Source organism: Balaenoptera acutorostrata, chromosome 11, assembly GCF_949987535.1.
Source record: "Balaenoptera acutorostrata chromosome 11, mBalAcu1.1, whole genome shotgun sequence".
Taxonomy (NCBI): domain Eukaryota; kingdom Metazoa; phylum Chordata; class Mammalia; order Artiodactyla; family Balaenopteridae; genus Balaenoptera; species Balaenoptera acutorostrata.
This window is the reverse complement of record NC_080074.1, coordinates 32,648,978-32,668,581: the sequence shown is the minus strand read 5'-3', so window position 1 is coordinate 32,668,581 and position 19,604 is coordinate 32,648,978. Positions and strand designations below refer to the sequence as shown.

The 19,604-nt window shown below is 35.9% G+C and overlaps 2 protein-coding genes across 11 annotated transcripts in view; one reads left to right on the top strand and one right to left on the bottom strand.

The window, feature by feature from the left end:
* Positions 1-6,146: 6,146 nt before the first annotated feature.
* RLIG1 (RNA 5'-phosphate and 3'-OH ligase 1) lies at positions 6,147-19,460 on the top strand. 5 transcript variants are annotated; one of them, XM_007165922.3, is made up of 8 exons: positions 6,187-6,421; positions 9,347-9,464; positions 12,076-12,171; positions 12,975-13,091; positions 14,709-14,906; positions 15,973-16,142; positions 17,192-17,323; positions 17,441-17,567. In XM_007165922.3, exons 1-7 carry the CDS (start codon positions 6,332-6,334, stop codon positions 17,282-17,284), a joined length of 882 nt encoding a protein of 293 aa, XP_007165984.1. In that variant the 5' UTR covers positions 6,187-6,331; the 3' UTR covers positions 17,285-17,323; positions 17,441-17,567. The 5 variants fall into 5 exon arrangements, with proteins under 5 accessions (XP_028022305.1, XP_057413593.1, XP_007165984.1 ...); XM_007165921.3 differs by lacking the exon at positions 17,192-17,323 and having other exon boundaries at positions 17,441-19,460; XM_028166504.2 differs by lacking the exons at positions 9,347-9,464; positions 17,192-17,323 and having other exon boundaries at positions 6,147-6,421; positions 17,441-19,460.
* The window catches only part of CEP290 (centrosomal protein 290), a 97,164-nt gene continuing 95,959 nt past the window's right edge, over positions 18,400-19,604 (bottom strand). For all 6 annotated transcript variants that reach the window (XM_057557601.1, XM_007165923.3, XM_057557605.1 and 3 more), the window contains one exon: positions 18,400-18,633. In XM_057557601.1, the coding sequence (XP_057413584.1) occupies positions 18,400-18,633 (234 nt within the window). The remainder of the gene's footprint in view (positions 18,634-19,604) is intronic.

Below are 19,604 nucleotides of genomic sequence, written 5' to 3'. Positions count from 1 at the left end.
GTGTCTAGATCTACAAAGTGGATCTAAACATTTTCCTTCTCTCCATAATGAGCACACAGTGTCACTGCCAAGGGCCTCTTCACAGTGTCGGAATCGGCACTGGGAACCCTAAAAGGAAAAAGTAAACAGTATAGAAAACTCAATATATGAATGTTAGTGTTTAACAACAGATTACTAATCAACTAAAGAAAATATGAGGAGATCAAATTAAAACTTAAAAAAATACTACAAATACAAGGCCATAAAGTCTAAATTCTAGCAAACCAGTCTAATTTTAATGAAAGACACAAGATAATCTAATGATTAAATGGTACAACACACCATGAGTCACTGATAAAATTCTCCTTCTTGTTATCAGTTAATCCATATGGCTCACTAAGGATAAATATATAAAAGATCAGTGACACTCTTAATCACAATCCAATGACAGAAGGATCTAATTTTTCTTTCTTAAGAAAGCCAGAATTTTTTAAAGAATCATCATCCATATTCTAATTGTAGAGATGATCTCTATTAATCATATCTTTTATTAGATAATTGTTTTCTTACTCAGTTTATGGAGATACTAAGTGTATTTATATAGGGAAAGTGAATGGAGCTTAAACTTTATATTATTGTGGAATTTTAAAAAATTAGCACATTGTGCTATGTTACATTACATGTATATGCTATATGCCCTTGGTCTACAATTGTGCCTATACATTTACACATTTATATCATTATATCCCAATAAAAGCAGATGTGGATTATTTTAAAGGGCTGCTATTTTTTTTATTTTATATCTTTTACACATAGATCCACAGTTGGGAAAACTTCAGGTCATTTGGCTTTTGGGGCAGAGGGTGGGTAACATAGAATAAAAATATCCTATTAAATTCATCCCTTTTTTAGACACGTATTTCAGGGTTGTTCCTTATTTTTTTTCCCACCCTCTTACTCCCTGTCTTCAGCCTCTCTCCCTTTTAAGGTGGATCTGTAGGTCTCGTAGTCCAGGATAGTGGGCAGGAACCAGATAAACTGGTATTTGAACTCTATTTTGCCCATAATCAGAAAGTCAATCTGTTACTCACCCTCTCTGTGCCTCAGTTTCCTCACCTGTAAAAAGGGAATAAAGTGCCCTCCTCACAGATTGTTGTAAAAATTATGGGAGATAAAGTATTGTGATTGCTACTATTATTTTTATTTTTTCATTTATTTATTGAGAACTTACTAAGTATTTGAGGATACAGCAGTGAAATAGACAAAACTCTCTGCCTACATGGAACATAAATTCTATTATTTCTTATCATCCTAGGGTTTAATCTTAAAGTAACAGGTAAGAGCAGTAGATCTCATTCTTACAGTCAAGTTGATTCCATTCAGTTGTCCTAGCAGAGATGAAATGCTTTAAACCAGACACAGCATGTCTTTCACTGGGTTCATTCTGATATGAACATGAAGCTCCAAACACTGAATTTCTACATCTCTTATTTGGTTTCATTGAGATCCATTAATCCTAATCACATAGATTAAATATTTTTTCCCATTTTAACTTTATAAACTTCAATTCATGTTTGGCCAATTTGTTTGTATTACTTTCTTTTCCTTTTTCCATGATATTATTTGCTGTTACTTTGACAGGGGAAAATTCAGTAATTTCGTTAATAAATTTCAAAATAGGGGGTAAATTAGATTTATTTAACTGTTTGATAGTGACCTGAATTTAACTATTCGAATTTATATGACTGGAATCACATTAACCAAAACAGTATGATGTATCATATAATGTTTCAATATTAGGAATTTGATGTTTCAAGGAACCATAATATAGGCAAAAGTGCCACACTGAGGATTAAAAAGCCAGGGGCATATAACTGGCATATAGAAGGGTAGTTTCAAACAATTTTAAATTATCCCAGATTTTATCAGAGAAATTCAATATATCAAAAATACATGATAAGGGGCTTCCCTGGTGGCGCAGTGGTTGAGAATCTGCCTGCTAATGCAGGAGACACGGGTTCGAGCCCTGGTCTGGGAGGATCCCACATGCCGCGGAGCGGCTGGGCCCGTGAGCCACGGCTGCTGAGCCTGCGCTTCTGGAGCCTGTGCCCCGCGACGGGAGGGGCCGCGATAGTGAAAGGCCCGCGCACCGCGATGAAGAGCGGTCCCCGCACCGCGATGAAGAGTGGCCCCCACTTGCCGCAACTGGAGAAAGCCCTCGCACGAACCAAAGACCCAGCACAGCCAAAAATAAATAAATAAATAAATAAATAAATAAATAAAATTAAAAAAAAAAAAAATCTGAGACTCAAATTTCAAAAAAAAAAAAATACATGATAAGGATTTACTTCAGATTTTAAATACATAAATTATTTTGTGGGAAAATAGTAAAGTTTGATTCAGCAATGCAAATTATTGCCATATATTCCTTCATTCTACTAAAAAGCTTAAGCATATCAAGTACCGTAAATTGTACAATATTTACCTTTATGCATGTGGAATTAAAAAAGAAATAGCAGTCATTCCCAACTTCTGCCATTTTCAACTCTCTTGCTGCTAATCCTATGTTTTTTAGTATAAGAATTGCAGGAATGCAAACATAAGAACTATGAGTGTGTAAGGGGAAAAAATAATTTCTTTTCCACAGTCTTTCAGGCTATCAGTAGTATTTTTAAAACTGATCTCCTGTTGACAGTATATTACACAATAGATAATTCTTAAATAAATTTAAATTAGAAGATACCTTCTCTAGCTTTGCAGAAATGTTGAAAGTGGTTGCTAGTAAGCACACAAACTCAAACTTCCAGAATTTTGCTCACTGTTACCTAATCCATTATTTGCTCATCATAAATGACCTCACATCTAACTGTAGGCTAGGTTACCTTAGTGAATACTGTACAGTAATTTCTCTTACTCAATTCTAGTATATTGACCAGAAAAAGCTAATAAAAATAAAATAGTATGTTTTACCCTTCAATGTTCTGATTGAAATTGGAACATAAACTAGTTCATACTTTCATAATTAAGAAGTATTAAGTATTTCACAAGTAAATATTTTCTCAACTCATTTCTATATATGATTTGGAAACAAAACTAAAATTTTTAAATAGGTAAATATACTATCTATATTTCAAGATAAAAGTAAAATTATTTAATCATGTACTCACCGCTATCCACTGACTTGACAAAAATCATTCAGATCGCGATATTTAATAGATGCCTGAAAATAAATTGGACTACTTATTCATCTTGTAGCTATATTCCATTTACTCTTCACCCATCATTAAAAGGGGAATAGCTTCTTCCTATAGCAGAAGGATTCCAGAATGCTTGCAAATTTTGAGAATTTGTTGAAAGCAAAATGAAGTACTCTGATTCCCAGAATGAGACATTTCAATCAGCAGTTACTGAGGTCTTCATCTTAGTATCTTTACTAAAAGAACTAGAACCTAGCAGAAATTAATAAAAATATCCATAGAAGGTAACTTAGAAAATGCCATAGAGATGACAAATTACGGTAGATCAAAATGTATTTTTAAATTGCAGTGTACTTTTAATTGTAAATTTAAAAGATCAAGACATATAGATTTTCATTTTGGTTAAGTAAAAAAGACTAAGTTGGTATGAACTTTTTGAATACACTGCTTTAGGATTAAAAATCTAGGAAATAAGCTAAAATTTAGAAGAGAGTTATTCACCTATAACTGTAAATAAAAGAAAATAATAAAAAGAACTACGCATTAGAAGTAAATGAAGTAGAGAATAAAGACTTGACTAAAACCTTGGAAATAATAGCAATGATATATAGAAAAATCTAATATCTCAACTTTTGTTTTGCCCTACCTTCTAACTCTAGAATAACAATGTACCCATCTTAAGCACATAGGTTATTGGGAGAAACACCCCTAAGAAATAGCTTTAAGTGGTCTTTGCCTCCAGATAAACTTCCTCTCCACCTATTAACTTTTAGCTGCATTGGACTATTTTCAAATACTGTTACCAAACACCATTGTTGCATGATTACATTAACATCATGATTAAAGCCATTGTGAGAACCCATGTTTTACATAGGGGAAAGGCTGAAGAAATGCTTTTACCTCTTGAAGTTAGTTTTGAACAATTATGTTCCATTAGAAACAGCAAAAACACATCAAACCCAGAAGGGAATTTTTTTTTTTTGCCATTGTAAATAGATCTGTGCATTTTGGTAGTGTTTAGAATGCCTGGAACCCTAATTTCTTCTTTTTTTCCAACTCTCTTTTCCTTTCCTTTTTTTCTTTCTACCCTCCCTCCCCCCCACCCCCACACACACCTTTTCCTTATTCTCTTCACTCCTTTCCTGTTGTGAAATTCATTCTAGTTTTTCAGGGAAAGCTATGACTATACCCAGGACGATTTTTTCTCCCTGTAATGAGTAAAGAAGAGTTATGAGAAATTTGCCTGCACAGCTCAGGGTAGCCCTGAAAATTCTGTGTTTTTGTGTTGGCCAAGGTACACTCTGCACTGAACTTTCATTTTTGGTTCATGCCAGAACACTAACACATGAGAGGAAAAAAAATAGTCTTTCTTCCAGTTTGTATTAACACCACTTTAAGTACTGGGGCTGGTAGTCACTCCTTGCTGACTCTTCAGACTTATGAGAATCGGGCAAAGGGGTTGGCTGCTACCCATCAGAGAGAGTAGGAGTCCAGATTGTAACTGTGAATGGGTTCTGTGGCTGTCCCCTGCGTTGGACTCCCGTTTCTGCCAGAAGCTTTGCTCCAGGCACTGATGAAATCAAAGCACTAGAAATAAAGAGTGCTTCCTAAAAAATGGTTAGCTTTGTTGCTACTTTCAAACAGCAAGTGGAATGTTTTGGAAGATGATCTTTTCTCAGAAATGATAGAATGTTGGGACTAAAAGACTCTGTGGCAGTTTGGGAAATGACAGTTGAGAGTTGTGACGGTTATTTAATTGTTGTCTCCTTGAGACCAATGAAACAAGCTGCTTTTTAGGATTCCTCTGGAGAAACAAAGTCACGGTTTTTGACTACAAAATTCTAAGACGTTTCTGGTCCCAGGATCTCACATCAGGTGTTTTTGCCCCAAACCCCCTTATTTATTTATTTAATTTATTTTTCCTATGAGAAAATCAAAGATAGCAGAAGAGAAAGTAAATACTTTTATACAGCAAATCTCTTCCATCCCTCCCCTCTGAATCCAGCAATCAAAAACCAGTGAATTTTTCGGAGGGTTATTTTATTCTTTGGTAATTCCCTTATACATAGATAACTCCAAGTGAGATATAGTCGCTTAATTTTCTGGGGGCTAAATCAGGAAACTGCTGGGCAGTCTTGATACCTGCAGATAAGACAATTATAGGAATGAGACCTGGGCATTGTCCAGACATATAAAAGATGGCAGTAATCAAAACTCCCCTACTAGGGACTACTAGCTTCAATGAGATAGAAAGGCTACTATTACTAAATATTTAATATTTATTAATTTTTATTCAGTCATTGACTGTCATTACTTACCCTCCAAAGTTCTTTTGAGCAATAAGTCAAAGCGGTTTTTACCTCTGCAGTTGATTGACGACAAGTACTCAAGCCATTTGGACTCTGTTGGAGCTCATACTTAACTAAGGTAAGTGAGATTCCTATGAAATATTGAGATTGAAAGCTGGTTGTTGGTATTCGTGTGGTTTTGGATTGGTCTAAGGCTACACTTTGCATTCACTCTGGAAAAGACACCAGAACCAATTTTGACCATATTATGCCGCACAATGAGGCGTAATACAAACGGTAATTTTTCTTTTTTGGGAGTGTCCTAGATGTTTTAATTGCAGCGTTTTCTAACATTTTTCCAGGGAAATTACTTTTCATTTCGCCTTGAGATGTCTCCGGATATTTTTAAGCTTCTACAGTGCTTCTCCCAGGAACATATTAAAGGGAACAGGCAAATCGGTTTCATCAAAATGGTGTTAAATCGCCACCTAAAATGACTCATTACTTATCACTTGATAGCATTTAATTTTCATAAATATCATCGGCTACTAATACACACACACACCAGAAACGGATCTTTGTGTTTTCAAGGTCATCACAACCCTGAGGGACGCTCGCGAGAGCACACACGGAGGTACCTTGGCTTCCGCACTACAACTCCCAGAAGGCTCCGCGACCAGGAGGCCGCTTCCGGGCGTGCGTCCCGGCCCACCTCGGTGCCGGGGGACGCGGGAGCGCGGCCGCTGGACCAGCGCGCGGAACGTGCGTGGCTTGAGTAACGCGGCTGACTGCTGTGGATGTTGTCCTGGCGCGGACCCGGCGCTGTTCGTAAGCGCGCTTTCCACTCGTACTGCCTGTGGACCCACCATGAGGCGCCTGGGCTCGGTGCAGCGGAAAATGCCGTGTGTGTTTGTGACGGAGGTGAAAGAGGAGCCTTCCACCAAAAGGGAGCATCAGGTACCGAGGAGCGCGGGGCCCGCGGGGCGGCCGCGGGTGGGCTGCTCCCCGCGGCGCGGGCTGCGTTTGAACCCGGACAGGGTTCCCAGGTGCGGTGGAGCCGCCCTGCAGACTGGGGGCGGGGGCGGTTTGCAGGTTTCGCTGGGGCGGTCTAGGGTACGGGTCTTCTATGCCCCGAGCTCCAGGTTCTTGTACTTTCTTAGTTGCAAGGGAGGGAATCTGCGGGAGAATTTTTCTGATCTGGCGATTCAAACTTGCCATCGCATGGAAATTGAAAACCCGCATCTTAAATAATGTTCCTTTCTTCTTAGGTTACCATCTTTTGAGGAAAATCCCTTAAGTAGTCGCATAGTCACCGCAAAACAAGCTTTCCTACTTTTCACGAGTGTGGTGTCAAAGTGGAGATTTTAGAAGACTTGGTTCACCTGTTCAAACCTGGGAACCGATGACAGTGTTGACAACTAACCTAAATAGGTCACTAAAGATCAGACCTCGTGTATTGTTATCAGTAATTAACTACTTGATTCTAATTTTGGTGTTCCCATCTCAAGGTTTTCTATTCTCGCAGCAACGTGTTTTACGTATAGAGAGGGCCCTTAATAAATACTGGTGAATGATCCTGTATCAGGATAACTCTTTAATATATAGTAAAGTCCTTGATAGCAAAATCACCACTTATCGGTTGGGTGCTTCAACTCATCATACAAAATCAGCATGTGCATTTAACTCCACCTCTACTTCCCGTTAACTTCGTTCACACTGGCCTTCATGTCTCCCAGGCTAAAAGACTTAAGGCCAAGACTACTGTGTTATTTCAAGTCCCAGTTTTTAGGACCTGACACATGGCAGGCTACTGGATAAACCCTGGTGTCATTTCATGCCAGTTTTCCATTTACCTTGATGCTTTTTACTTTATAACATCTCACTGCCACCGCTATTATAGTTATTAATATTTTACGCCCTTATTGCACTAAATTGTTCTTTCTTGCCGCTGAGAATGATCATCATTATTCTTTCCTAGTCAAAACCCCGCAGTTACTACTAAATGTCTGTAGCAGTCGTTGTCAGGCTTTTATTTTTTAAGCCCTAACAAACTTAATTCATACGAAACAATGTCATCCTCAATAGTGGTTCACTCTAGCTGTGATTCTCAACTTGGTATGTTGCGGGTGGGAGGGGAGTAGTAAGGATTCTCATTAATCAGGCCCAGTCTTAAAGTGCCTGTTGGGCCCACAGTGAGGTGCCTGAGCTCAGTGCAGTGAAAAATGCCATGTGTGTTTGTGACAGAGGTGCCTACTTAAAGTGACGTATCTGTTCTAGCAAAGTCTGTTTCATCCTGTGAACATACCAAGCACAATCCTGTCTCTATGCTCAGGCTACGCACTCTGCCTGGATCACTTCCAGGATTTTAAAAATTTGGAATCAGAACTTCTCTATGAAATCTTTCATCAGCTTACTTATCCTAGCGATTTCCCCTACCAAGAAATTGTAGAGGACCACTCAATTGATACTAGCTATTACTTTTTATACACACATGCCTTCTGTTTCCAGAGTTTAAAGACTTAAGTGACAGAGAAAGAGAACTTTGCGAACCCCTTGGTATCTTATGCTGTCCTTTGGACATGTCAGTAGCATAGAGTGGTAGGTAATTCATTCTTATGGAAGGGATATTTGTACTCATCAAGAACTCCATAAAGTCATCTCCTCCCTAGAGTCTTTGATAAATTTAAACACACACACACACACACACACACACAGAGTAATTGGGCCAAACCTTGGTCCTACTGCCACAGGTTAAATTGATATCCTCTGATACCAATGTTGTAAGTTACTGATAAATCCCTGACCATTCAGTTTTATCTTAAAAATACTGAATCAGTACCCGAATGGGGCTAATTTCCTGTTTGCCAGACTCTGAAACAGTACTTCATTTATTAGTCTTAAGCCTATCACACCAGTATGTTTATATTGTACAGTGTTTTTTCACATTATGTGAGTGTTACTTCAGATAATTTAGACTATAAAACATTGGCATAGTCTTTCTCATAAATGAAAATAAATTACAGATAAAAAGTGGTAAGGATCCTAGAAACTGTCTTTTCCTCCATTCTCGATACTGTTTTGGCTTGTCTTCCTGACAGTAGAAAAACCGTAAGTTAAATATGCAAACAGTTTACTACTGATAAAGCTGAAAGGGTCCGCATTTGTTTTTCTCCTCAGCACTTATCATAGCTAACATTGTACTATACATTTTGTTGCTGTTGTCATCTCCCTCCTTAAAATGAACCTTCCACCAAAGGCAGGTCCTTTTTTGTTCATCTGTCCCAGTGCTGAGAACAATGCTTAACCCATAGGAGGCATTTAGCAAATAATTGTCAAGTAAATGACTGAACACACTTAACACCTGTGCTAGGGATGCAGCTCTGCATAGGACATGGTTCCTGGTGTCAAGCTTATTATGATGGATAAAGAAACGTGAATACAGTTGACCCATGAGCAATGCCAGGGGTTAGGGGCTTGGATCCTACAGCAGTGGAAAATCCGAGTATAACTTGTGGTTGGACCTCATATTCGAGTTTCCTCCATAACCAGGGTTCTGCATCCAGGATTCAACCAACCTTGAATGTGTAGTACTGCAGTATTTACTATTGAAAAAAAAATCTGCATATAAGTGGTCCCATGCAGTTCAAACCTGTGTTGTTCAAGTCGACTCTGATTACAAATCTGTGGGGAAAAACATGTATTGCTATGATAGCGTAGAAGGGGAGTGGGTGATTTGTAAGAACTTAACAGGAGAAATATTTTGAAGGATAGACTGGTGATCATCCCTTAGAACTAGTGAAATTAAGAACTTCCAGGTAAGAGTGTGTGCGAAGGCATAGAGGCTATTTATCTTAAACCAGTTTTCTCTTTCTCTTTTTTAAGCCATTTAAAGTTTTGGCAACTGAAACTATAAGTCACAAGGCATTAGATGCAGATATACACAGTGCAATTCCAACAGAAAAAGTGGATGGAACATGTTGTTATGTTACTACCTACAAAGGTAATATAAAACTGTACTACAAATATTACTTATTTTTCCTAGTCACTTAAACTATATATATCTGAAATGGGGCATTGCTCTTCATAAACCCTTGGAAACCTAAGTATAATAGGAAAATAATAAAGTCACAGTTGGTATATTATACTTATTATATCATTGTATCTTTCTCTTGGGGGAAGAAGGAAAGATAACTAATATTTACTTAATACCCATTAAGGGCCAGACAGTATGATAAATGCTTTATATGTGTTATCTCTAATTTGCACAATAAGCCTCTCCATTTCACAGAAACGGAAACTGAAGCTCAGAGAACATAAATAATTTGTTCGAGACCATATAATTAATGAAGGCTCAACTTATAATGGGGTTTATCTGACCCTAAAGCTTGTTCTCATTCCACTGATCCCAGTGCTGATGCCATTGTTTTTACTACTATTGGCAATGTCTCTAATTTATTTCATTTTAATGTACTTTAAACTCAAATAGAAATTGTCAACTATGTTAAGGGAAAAAAATGCATTGAAAAGAGAGAAATAATCTTTGTGATTTTTTTTTCTGGATAGTGAAATTACCTCTCAATTCCAGCAAGAGAAATAGAACAGTTAAATGCATATTGGGCACATTCTTTATATCAGGAAATCTCTTCTGAAGTGCATCTTTTTTCATGTTTAATTGTGATAAAATGCATATGACATAAGATTTACCATGTTAACCATTTTTAAGTGTACAGTTAAGTGGTGTGTGCAGTTCTCATCGTTGTGCTGCTGTCAACACAGCCATCTCCAGAACTCTTTCCATCTTGCAAAACTGAAACTTCATACCCATTAAACAACTCAGCATCCCCACCTTCCAGACACCATTCTACTTTGTCTCTAGGATTTTGACTACTCTAGGTAACTCATATAAGTGGAGTCTTAACAGTATTTGTCTTTTTGTGGCTGGCTTATTTCACTTAGCATATTGTCCTCAAGAGTCATCCATGTTGTAGTACCTGTCAGAATTTCCTTCCTTTATAAAAGGATGAATAATATTTCATTGTATGTATATACCACAAGTTTGTATATACTTAATTGTGTGTATATACCATTCATCCATCAATGTGTACTTGGGATGCTTCCATCTATTGGCTCTTGGGAACAGTGGTGCTATGAACATGGTGTACAAATATCTGAGTCCCTGCTTTCAATTCTTTGGGGTATGTATCAAAAGATGGAATTGCTGGATCATATACTAATTCTTTTTAAAATTTTTTGAGGAACTGTCATACTGTTTTCTGTAGCAACTGCACTATTTACATTCCTAGCAGGACTTCAGAAGGGTTCCAGCTTCTCCATATCCTCACCAACACTTGTTTTTTTCTATTTTTTTGATAGTAGCCATCTTAATGGGTGTGAGTGCAATGCATTCTTTTATGTTTACTTGTGAAAAGAACAAAAGGTCCGTTCAACAGAAATGACAATGTAGTTTTAATCTGGTTCTTCATATTATGTATTGGTATAGCTAATGAGTAATATACAGTGCCTAAACCAAACTTTAATCAATAATTTTTAAGATAAATCTCTGATTTATATATTTGAAGAAACAAAGATTTTTTTAGACTTATATTAAGAAACTTCAGTGTGCATCATATGTGTAATCATGTATAATGGTGGCAGTTAAACAAGATTGGATTGCTAAAGAAAACGTACAGAACCCAGAGTGACAGTGCTTGCAAATTCACAGTTCATTACAGGTAAAGGATAGGCAATGCAGCAAAGGCATTAAAAGGATGTGCATCACAACCAAAGACTCTCTCACAGCAAAGGGTCTGGTGAGACCAGGTGAAAGCTTCTATGGTCCCCTGCCCCGACTCCTCCCCCACCTTCCTGACAAGTCCAGGCAGGACACACTTTCTTAAAGCAGGGACCACCACTGATATAGGCAGGGAACACCTCAGAAACAGGGAATCTGAAATGGAGTCTCAGCTGGGGATTTTTACATTTTGCTGGTCATGAAGGCATCTTTCTGCTAAGTAACCAGCCTCGACATCAGCCCTCTAGGAGTCTCACTGAGACCAGGTGCAACTCACTAGCCTCACTGTTGTCAATAAAGAATGCTGGCACCCGCCCTGACACTTCTCAGATCCCTGACTGTGAAGCATTGTTATTAATCAGTGTTCCGTGCCTTGACCCCAGGGGTCAGAGCCATGCAAAACAGTTTAGCCTCACTCCACATTTTTGGGAATTAACCCTCATAGCACATAGTTCGGTTTCAGGGAAAGTGTGAATACAGTTTTCTGGTTATGTTTCCATTCAGTATAGAGGTAGCTTCGGTTTCTCACAATTGCTAGTTTCTAATAAAATATGGCTGTGGAATGTCCTTATGAAGGAAATCACATTTGCTTTTTATCTCATCCCCATCACTCTTTAACCAAAGACTTAAGTCTTATACATCAGGTACTGTTAGGTAGGATGTCTGTTATACTGCATATTTCCCTTTGTCTTCCGGGTTGCTTCTCTTAGAGGAGATGACTCCTACTGTTTATTGAAAAATTTTATACGGAAATGTCTTTCAAGATAAATTTTATTGTTTGCGTCTTAAAACGTTTTTTTTCCTTTCATTATTTTTTTAGGTCAGCCATACCTTTGGGCTCGGCTAGATAGAAAACCTAACAAACTAGCAGAGAAAAGGTTTAAAAATTTTCTACATTCAAAACAAAACTCAAAAGGTTAGTGGGTCCTTTTTTTTCTTTTTTTTTTTTTAAAGCTTTTCATGATTTAAGTTGAAATTTTTGGCTTATTTCTTGCTATGGTGTTCTATATATTATATCCTTCTTTACAATTTAAGCACTTTGGGAAAAGAAAAAATTATAATTGAATATCTTTATATGTAAAAGCATATTCTTGAAAAATATTTCAAAATATTTTCCTAACACTTCTGTGACTCTTCATTGTAGCGTGTCCATTTTATTAAAACATACAAATTATTGTGTGTGTGTGTGTATATATATATATATATACACATACATACATATATATATATATATATATATAAAATGAGTGACACATTTTGGTTTTGTCTACCTAAGAGACAAATGGGTAATTTTATAAATCAGGCACAAATCTCAAAGGATTATTAATATTTTTAATTATTACAGTAGATGCCTCTAAATATTATATAAGTAGATATATACATTTATTGTTATATATCCACTCATTCATACATATAATCTTTATATATTTATATTCATAGTGCATTAAAAATTTACCATAAATCACACATGCTGGAACATTGGTTGCTTTAGTTAGACTGTTACTACTGTTACAGATAGTGGTGGGTTCAAAATTGAAAATTTAAAGTGTTAGTACCTTAACCCTGAGAAGTAGTCACATTGTGGTGGTAATGAATGGAGACTAATTATATGGTACCTGACATTATGGGGTTCATTAGCTGTTCCCACTTTGAATTTGTTCAGTGTTATATATATTTTTTTAAAGTATCGCCACACATAAGATTATTTAACTCTTTTAGAATTTTTTTGGAATGTTGAGGAGGACTTCAAACCTGTTCCAGAGTGCTGGATACCAGCGAAGGAAATAGAACAATTAAATGGGAATCCAATGCCTGATGAAAATGGACACATTCCTGGTATTATACATTCAATTGGAAATTACAGAACTTAATTTTAACATGGTACTTCATGGTATTTATCTGTATAGCACGAATTTTCTAAGTCTAATTTAACGATACTAAAGATGTTTCATATCAAGAACGTCCTCTCAAGTTTAGACTCTTTTCTCAGGTGGACAGTTTACTACCTGTAGTCTGTGAAGATTAATAAAGCATTGAGTGTGGGAATAGCCTTGAAGTGTTGTCAGGATGACGGTATGTTCTAATCTGAAATGGGATATTAAGCCTTTTACTTTTTAGACTGGGGATAATAATATGTATATATTTTTTGCAAAGATCCTAGAAGACTGTCTCAAAGGGAAGTGAAAATAGGTGTCTCACAGTAGTTTTTCTGGAGATGGGAAAATTTTGCAGAAGTGCGCTGAGTAGAAGGATAACTCCAGATTAAAAGAACCTGTAATGTGCAAAGTACTCTTTGATTCTAGTATTACAGAAGTGAGGAGGATCAGAACCTTTATCATCGATGATCTTTTAGACAACAGGAAAAATCTACCAATAATAGTATGATTTAAGAACTAAAAGGAAATAATACACAGGGTACAGTTGGAGAAAAGAGGAAGAACTCCTAGTTCAACCTGTGGTGGTTAGAGGAGGCGTCTAAGGAGAGTGGACATTGAAACTGAAGCTTAAGAACCAGGAAGTTAGTTGGCAAGGGAAGGGAGAAGGTCAGCTTAGGCAAACTCCCACGAAGGGGAGAGATCATGGAGTCTTTGAGAAATTTTAAATAACACCTTACTGTGGCTGGAATGTTTAGAGTGTATGACACTTGAAGCTATAAAAGTAGAGGCTGGAGATGTGGAATGGGCTCAGATCTTAAAGGGGTTTATATTCCATCTGAAGAAGTTTGAAGCTTATCCTGAAGATGATTATTAAGCAGAGCTACAGCAGAACTAAATTTAAATTCTTGAAATAGAATTACAAGGGGTGGGGAATTGGAGATAGTAGATCAGCAAAGAGCTTATTACAGTAATCTGGGCAAATAATGAATGCCAAAGATGTGATGGTCATAATAGTGTTTATGCCCTAGTTTGTCTTCTTTTTTTTTTTTTTTTTGGTAAGGAATTCTCCACAACAAAGAAGCCTAATCTGGCATCAGTAGTTAGGAAGGGAATAGCAGTAACATTCAATAAATGTGGAATCAATAAATTGTTCAATAAATACTGGAACAATACAGTAAATTGCAGAACACTTGCATCTGTCTATTGTCCCTGAAACTGGAGAGAAGGTAGAGAGAAAACAATTTAAAAAAAAGTTTTAGTGCTGTGTTTTAGAATGGTGCTCAATTCTTATTGGAAATGTGAATTTTCTATTAAAAGAATGCTGGGTGCTCTGAAGTGAATAATCAAACAGGTTAATTCCTCAGCAGAATCAAGAATGAGACCTTATGATTAAAAAAAAAATTATAATTTACAAAGTAGTAAAACTGCTAACATTTCCACTGATGTTAAAAGTGATACCTGTATGTGATAGAACATCCAGAAAATACAGAAAATTTGCACAAAAATTAAAGTTACTTTAGGTCTTAATCCAAAGAAAAACAGTGCAATAAAAAACACTTCTTTCTTTAAATGATAGGTTGGGTACCAGTGGAGAAAAACAACAAACAGTATTGCTGGCATTCCTCTGTAGTAAATTATGAATTTGAAATCGCCCTGGTACTGAGGCATCATTCTGATGATCCTGGTCTTTTGGAAATTAGTGCAGTGCCACTCTCAGATCTCTTAGAACAAACACTGGAGCTTATAGGAACCAATATTAATGGAAACCCATATGGTGAGTAAATCCTTTTTCTTGTTTAGTTACAGTAGTCATTTTTAAAGAAAACTTCCTAGGTTCAACTGAAAAAAAAATACTAAAGAAATGACTAATAAACTTGGGTTATTTGTTTTGGTTTTTAGATTCCATATATAAGTGAAATCATACAGTATTTGTCTTTTTCTTCTTTCATTTAGCATAATATCCTTTAGTTCTATCCATGTTGTCGCAATTGGCAGGATTTCATTATTTATTTATGGCTGAGTAATATTCCATTTTCTGTGTATGTGTGTGTGTGTGTGTGTGTGTGTGTGTGTACACACACCCCATATCTTTATCCATTCATCTGTTGATGGGCACTTAGGTTGCTTTTCATGGCTAGGTAATTAGTTTAGCATTAATTAACAGCTAGGAGTAAAGTAAATAAAATAATTAGCAATGAATAGCATATCAAGCATTCGAATATATACCATGATGGTTTGAGTACAAGTCCTGAGGGCACTATGGAGTATTGTTAAGGGATGAACACAGACCCAAGGTCATGAAAGCTGGAATAGCAAAATCCTATATAGAGATCAGAAGCAGACTGATTGGCAGGTGAAAAGAATCTAAGACAGTAATTATACAAGTTATCAGATACAGCGTGGCTGTTTGGTAAATACTGAATGATAGTTGAATGTGGCTAATGGTGTAGAGCAGCAGTTGGTGGACTTTCCTATAAAAGCTAGATAGTAAATATTTAGGCTTTTTGGGCCATATCTCTGAAACAGGCCATAGAGAGTACTTAAGTGAATGGGTTGGCTGTGTTCCATTGAAACAATTTACAAAAACAGGCGCCTGGCTGGGTTTGGTTGAAGGTCATAGTTTGCCAATTCCTGGTATAGAGCACACGAAGGTGGAATTTAGATTTAATGGCATAAGGTGCCGACTTTCGAGTGAGGGCACTTGTCTCTCTTCAAGGAATCAAACTTTTTGGTAAATTTATTCCTCAATGTTTTAGAGGCTTTTTTTAATTTGGAGGGAGAAATTTCCTCATTCTTTTTGAAACTTCTGTATGGCTAATGGCAGAGTTTTACAATTTTAGGGTTAGGAAGCAAGAAGCATCCATTACATCTTCTTATACCACATGGAGCATTTCAAATAAGAAATCTACCTACTTTGAAGCACAATGATCTGTTGTCCTGGTTTGAAGGTTGCAGAGAGGGTAAAATTGAAGGAATAGTGTGGCACTGCAGTGATGGCTGTTTAATCAAGGTAATGGCAGAAAATAATTCGTGGGATTATGTCATTTTATCTTCTTAAAGTAGAAGTGGCACTAAAATGCTCTACAAATTGCAGTAATTCTGATATGTAGTAATTTAATTTCTTCATCTCACATGCCACCATCTTTATATGATAAAGTTGTGTTTCCCAATATGTATTTATTCTGTGGGGCGTTGGTTCTTCTAGATGTGCTTCAGAATTAGAGTGATGAAAATGTCCGGAAAACCCTGCATACTATGTATTGCCTTCTTGGAAATTCATGTTGAACATTAGTGTTCTCTGAGACATCTGTACTAATAACTTAGTTTAACGCAGCATTTCTCAAAGGTACCTGATTATAGAATTTGTTGAGTTAAAAGAGTGCCAAGGTGACAGTTAATATATACAGAATGAATTCTTTTACACTTTGCGCCCTTTCTGTCTCCTGGACTTGTCTGTTTGATTTCACATAGGTTCTAGTTTGTAATGTTCAAAACTGGACCCTAGTCCAGTTTGGACCAACCCCAACTCCAAACAATTCACTGAAGCCAAAAACTTAGACATCATTTTTAACCCCTCTCTCCATCACTTCGTACATCCAATTATCAGTTCTAAAAGATTCTCATCTATTGCATCTGTGTACTTCTTACCAACCAATTGGCTGTTGATTTTAATTTAAAACAAGATTCATGCTTGAATTATTTTATCACCCTCCTCAGCATTATCTTTCAGTCTTATCCCTGTCCTGTCCATGCTTCACAAATGAATGAGAATACTACTTCCCTGCTTAAAAGTGTTCAGTGACATTAAGATTTTTCATGATCTGGCCCCTGCTAAAATTTCCAGAACTCTTTACCCCCATCTCCCAAACACCCACACTGTATATGTTCTTAACCAAACGCAACCAGAGCAAAAACACGATTCTATCGCATGATATTTCTTTTGGTTAGAATGCCTTCCGCCCGCATTTTTCAATTGGCTAACTTCTGCACTCAGCAACAGACTCTATTATTCATTACATTTTTATGGAGCCCCTGATTATGTTCCTGGCATGTTTCCAGGTGCTGGAAATAGAGTCAACAAAACAATGTCTCTGCCTTCATGAAGCTTACATTCTAATGGGGAAGATAGACAATAAGCAAGTAAATATGTAATATGTCAGGAGGAGAACAGCTATGACAAAAAAAAAAAGGGTAAGATGACATGGAGCCTTAAATAGTGCCTGGGAGATAGTAGGCACTCAAAAGATTTGTAAGTGAATGAAGATAATACAGGCTAAAAGCTAATACCCTTTTTTTTTTTCTTTTCAGGTCCATCGCCATCATCTTGGTTTATGCTGGCCAATCCCAGATACTTATATGAATTCAAAACCAGTTATTATCAACATGAATCTGAACAATTATGTGTATGCCTTTGATGCTAAGTGTTTATTTAATCACTTTTCAAAAATAGATAATCAGAAATTTGGTAGGCTCAAAGATATAATACTCAATGTATAAACTGGAAATGCAATTAAAAACCAGCTTCTTTGTTACTATATTTCAATATTGAATACTCTGCCATGTTTAGAAGGTAAAAATATCTCAGAGTTTCTATTTATTGTTCAGTGTCTAATATAGCAACATGTCTTCTAGCGTTTGAAGAAATGAATTTCCCACCTGCAAATATCTATTCAAAATTTTATTGAGAAACAGCAAGTGAGTTTTAACCTCTGGAATTTAAAATATAATAATAAGCTGCCCAGCTTGTACAAAGGTTGGATTCAGTCCATTATACATGGGTAGTAGCATAAAAGACAAACCAACAATTCTGGACCATGTACTTTAAAAATTAAATAGTTTTTAAGCTGAATTTAATATTGCTAGACATTTAAGAAAACTTATGGCTCAACTTCATAATGTATTTTTATCTATATATATACACACACACACATATATAATTTGAGAATATGTAAGTATATATAAAACCCCAGTTTTAAATGTTTAAGAAACTTAAAACATTATGAATGTATAGGAATTCACCATAGCTCATTGCCTATTTGACAGATATAACTTATCCTAAAAGTCTTCAAAAATACACTTTTCTAATATGTTGAAATTTTCGTATAATTTTATTTACTAAAAATTCCAGTTTAGGTAAAGGTACAAGGTATTGGGAAGGAAATCATGTAGGTCAGAGACTTGCCTGATTTCCAGATGGAACTTCCAGATGGAATTTTAACTTACAAAGTTAATAAACAGTTAAAGAAAACTATAGTTAGAGGTGGCCCTTAGTATATAGGGAAATTAACAGGATTTTCCTCCTCTTCATCTTCAAACTGTTCAGAAGCAGCAACAGGACTAGTTAATTCAACTCCAAATTGTTCAGAAAGCTTTTTTAACTTCTCTTCTAAGAGAATATTTTTTTTCACTTCTTCTTTGTAATTATACTTCAGATCTTCGATTTCTTCAAAAAATGAAGGATCAAAATTTTCCAGTTCTTTTTTCAGCTTTTTTATTTCCTCCTAATAAGAACATATCATATTTAAAAGGTATATATAGGAAAAAATACATTCTTTCTTTAGGTGTGAACTAAAGAGATTTAATTACAAACAAACATGAAAGCCAAAGTAACCTGAATAGTCAAATATACTTATACGGCAGAAGTATTTTCTTAAGATTTTATTAATAAGGTTTCATTGTACAGTGTAAGTAACTAACTTGTTAACTGTCAAATTATTTGTTCTCTAAGTAAGTTATGTCCTGGTCTTGGACTAAAATTTATCAGCTCTTAAATCAATCAGAGGGGATTTAATCTTTCTCCAAAATAATATTAAGATACTCTCAGTGAGGCAATCAAAAAACTTGGCTATTCACAACATGGAAGTTATTTTGGTTAAGATTCTTTGGTTAGGCTTTACTTGTATTTTCTTTACAAATATCTAATTTTCAATGAATAATGGTCACTTGTTATAAATATATTTATGATCAGGTAAACTGTTGGGCTTCTGCCTGGCTAAAAGTTAGGCATCTGGTAAAGAAACAATTTGAGCTTTAATGACCATGTAGAATAGCCAGTGATCACTAGTGAATTTTCATATTTATGCTTTTTTGTTCTGTTTACGGATTCTTAAAGAGATAAAGCATATCAAATATCTTTCTTTAAGGGAACTATTCCTGAAAAGAATTTCAAAAGGAAATAAAAGACACTGTTCCCAATGTGACCCAAAACTTAGGAGAATATTAAAATAATGAGCTATATTTGTGACAATTAAAAATAATTTACTCTTTAATCCTATTTGTCTCAATTTTTTGATAGTTCTGTTTTAATAAATATTTTTTAATACAGTCAGATGAATATAATCAACTTTGTAATATCAAGGTTAAATGTAAGTATAAAATGTGATCCCAGGAATATTTAGGATACATACTTAAAACTCGGTGATCATAAAAACAGTTTTCAACAGCTGTTTTCACAAAACATTTATAAAATAGT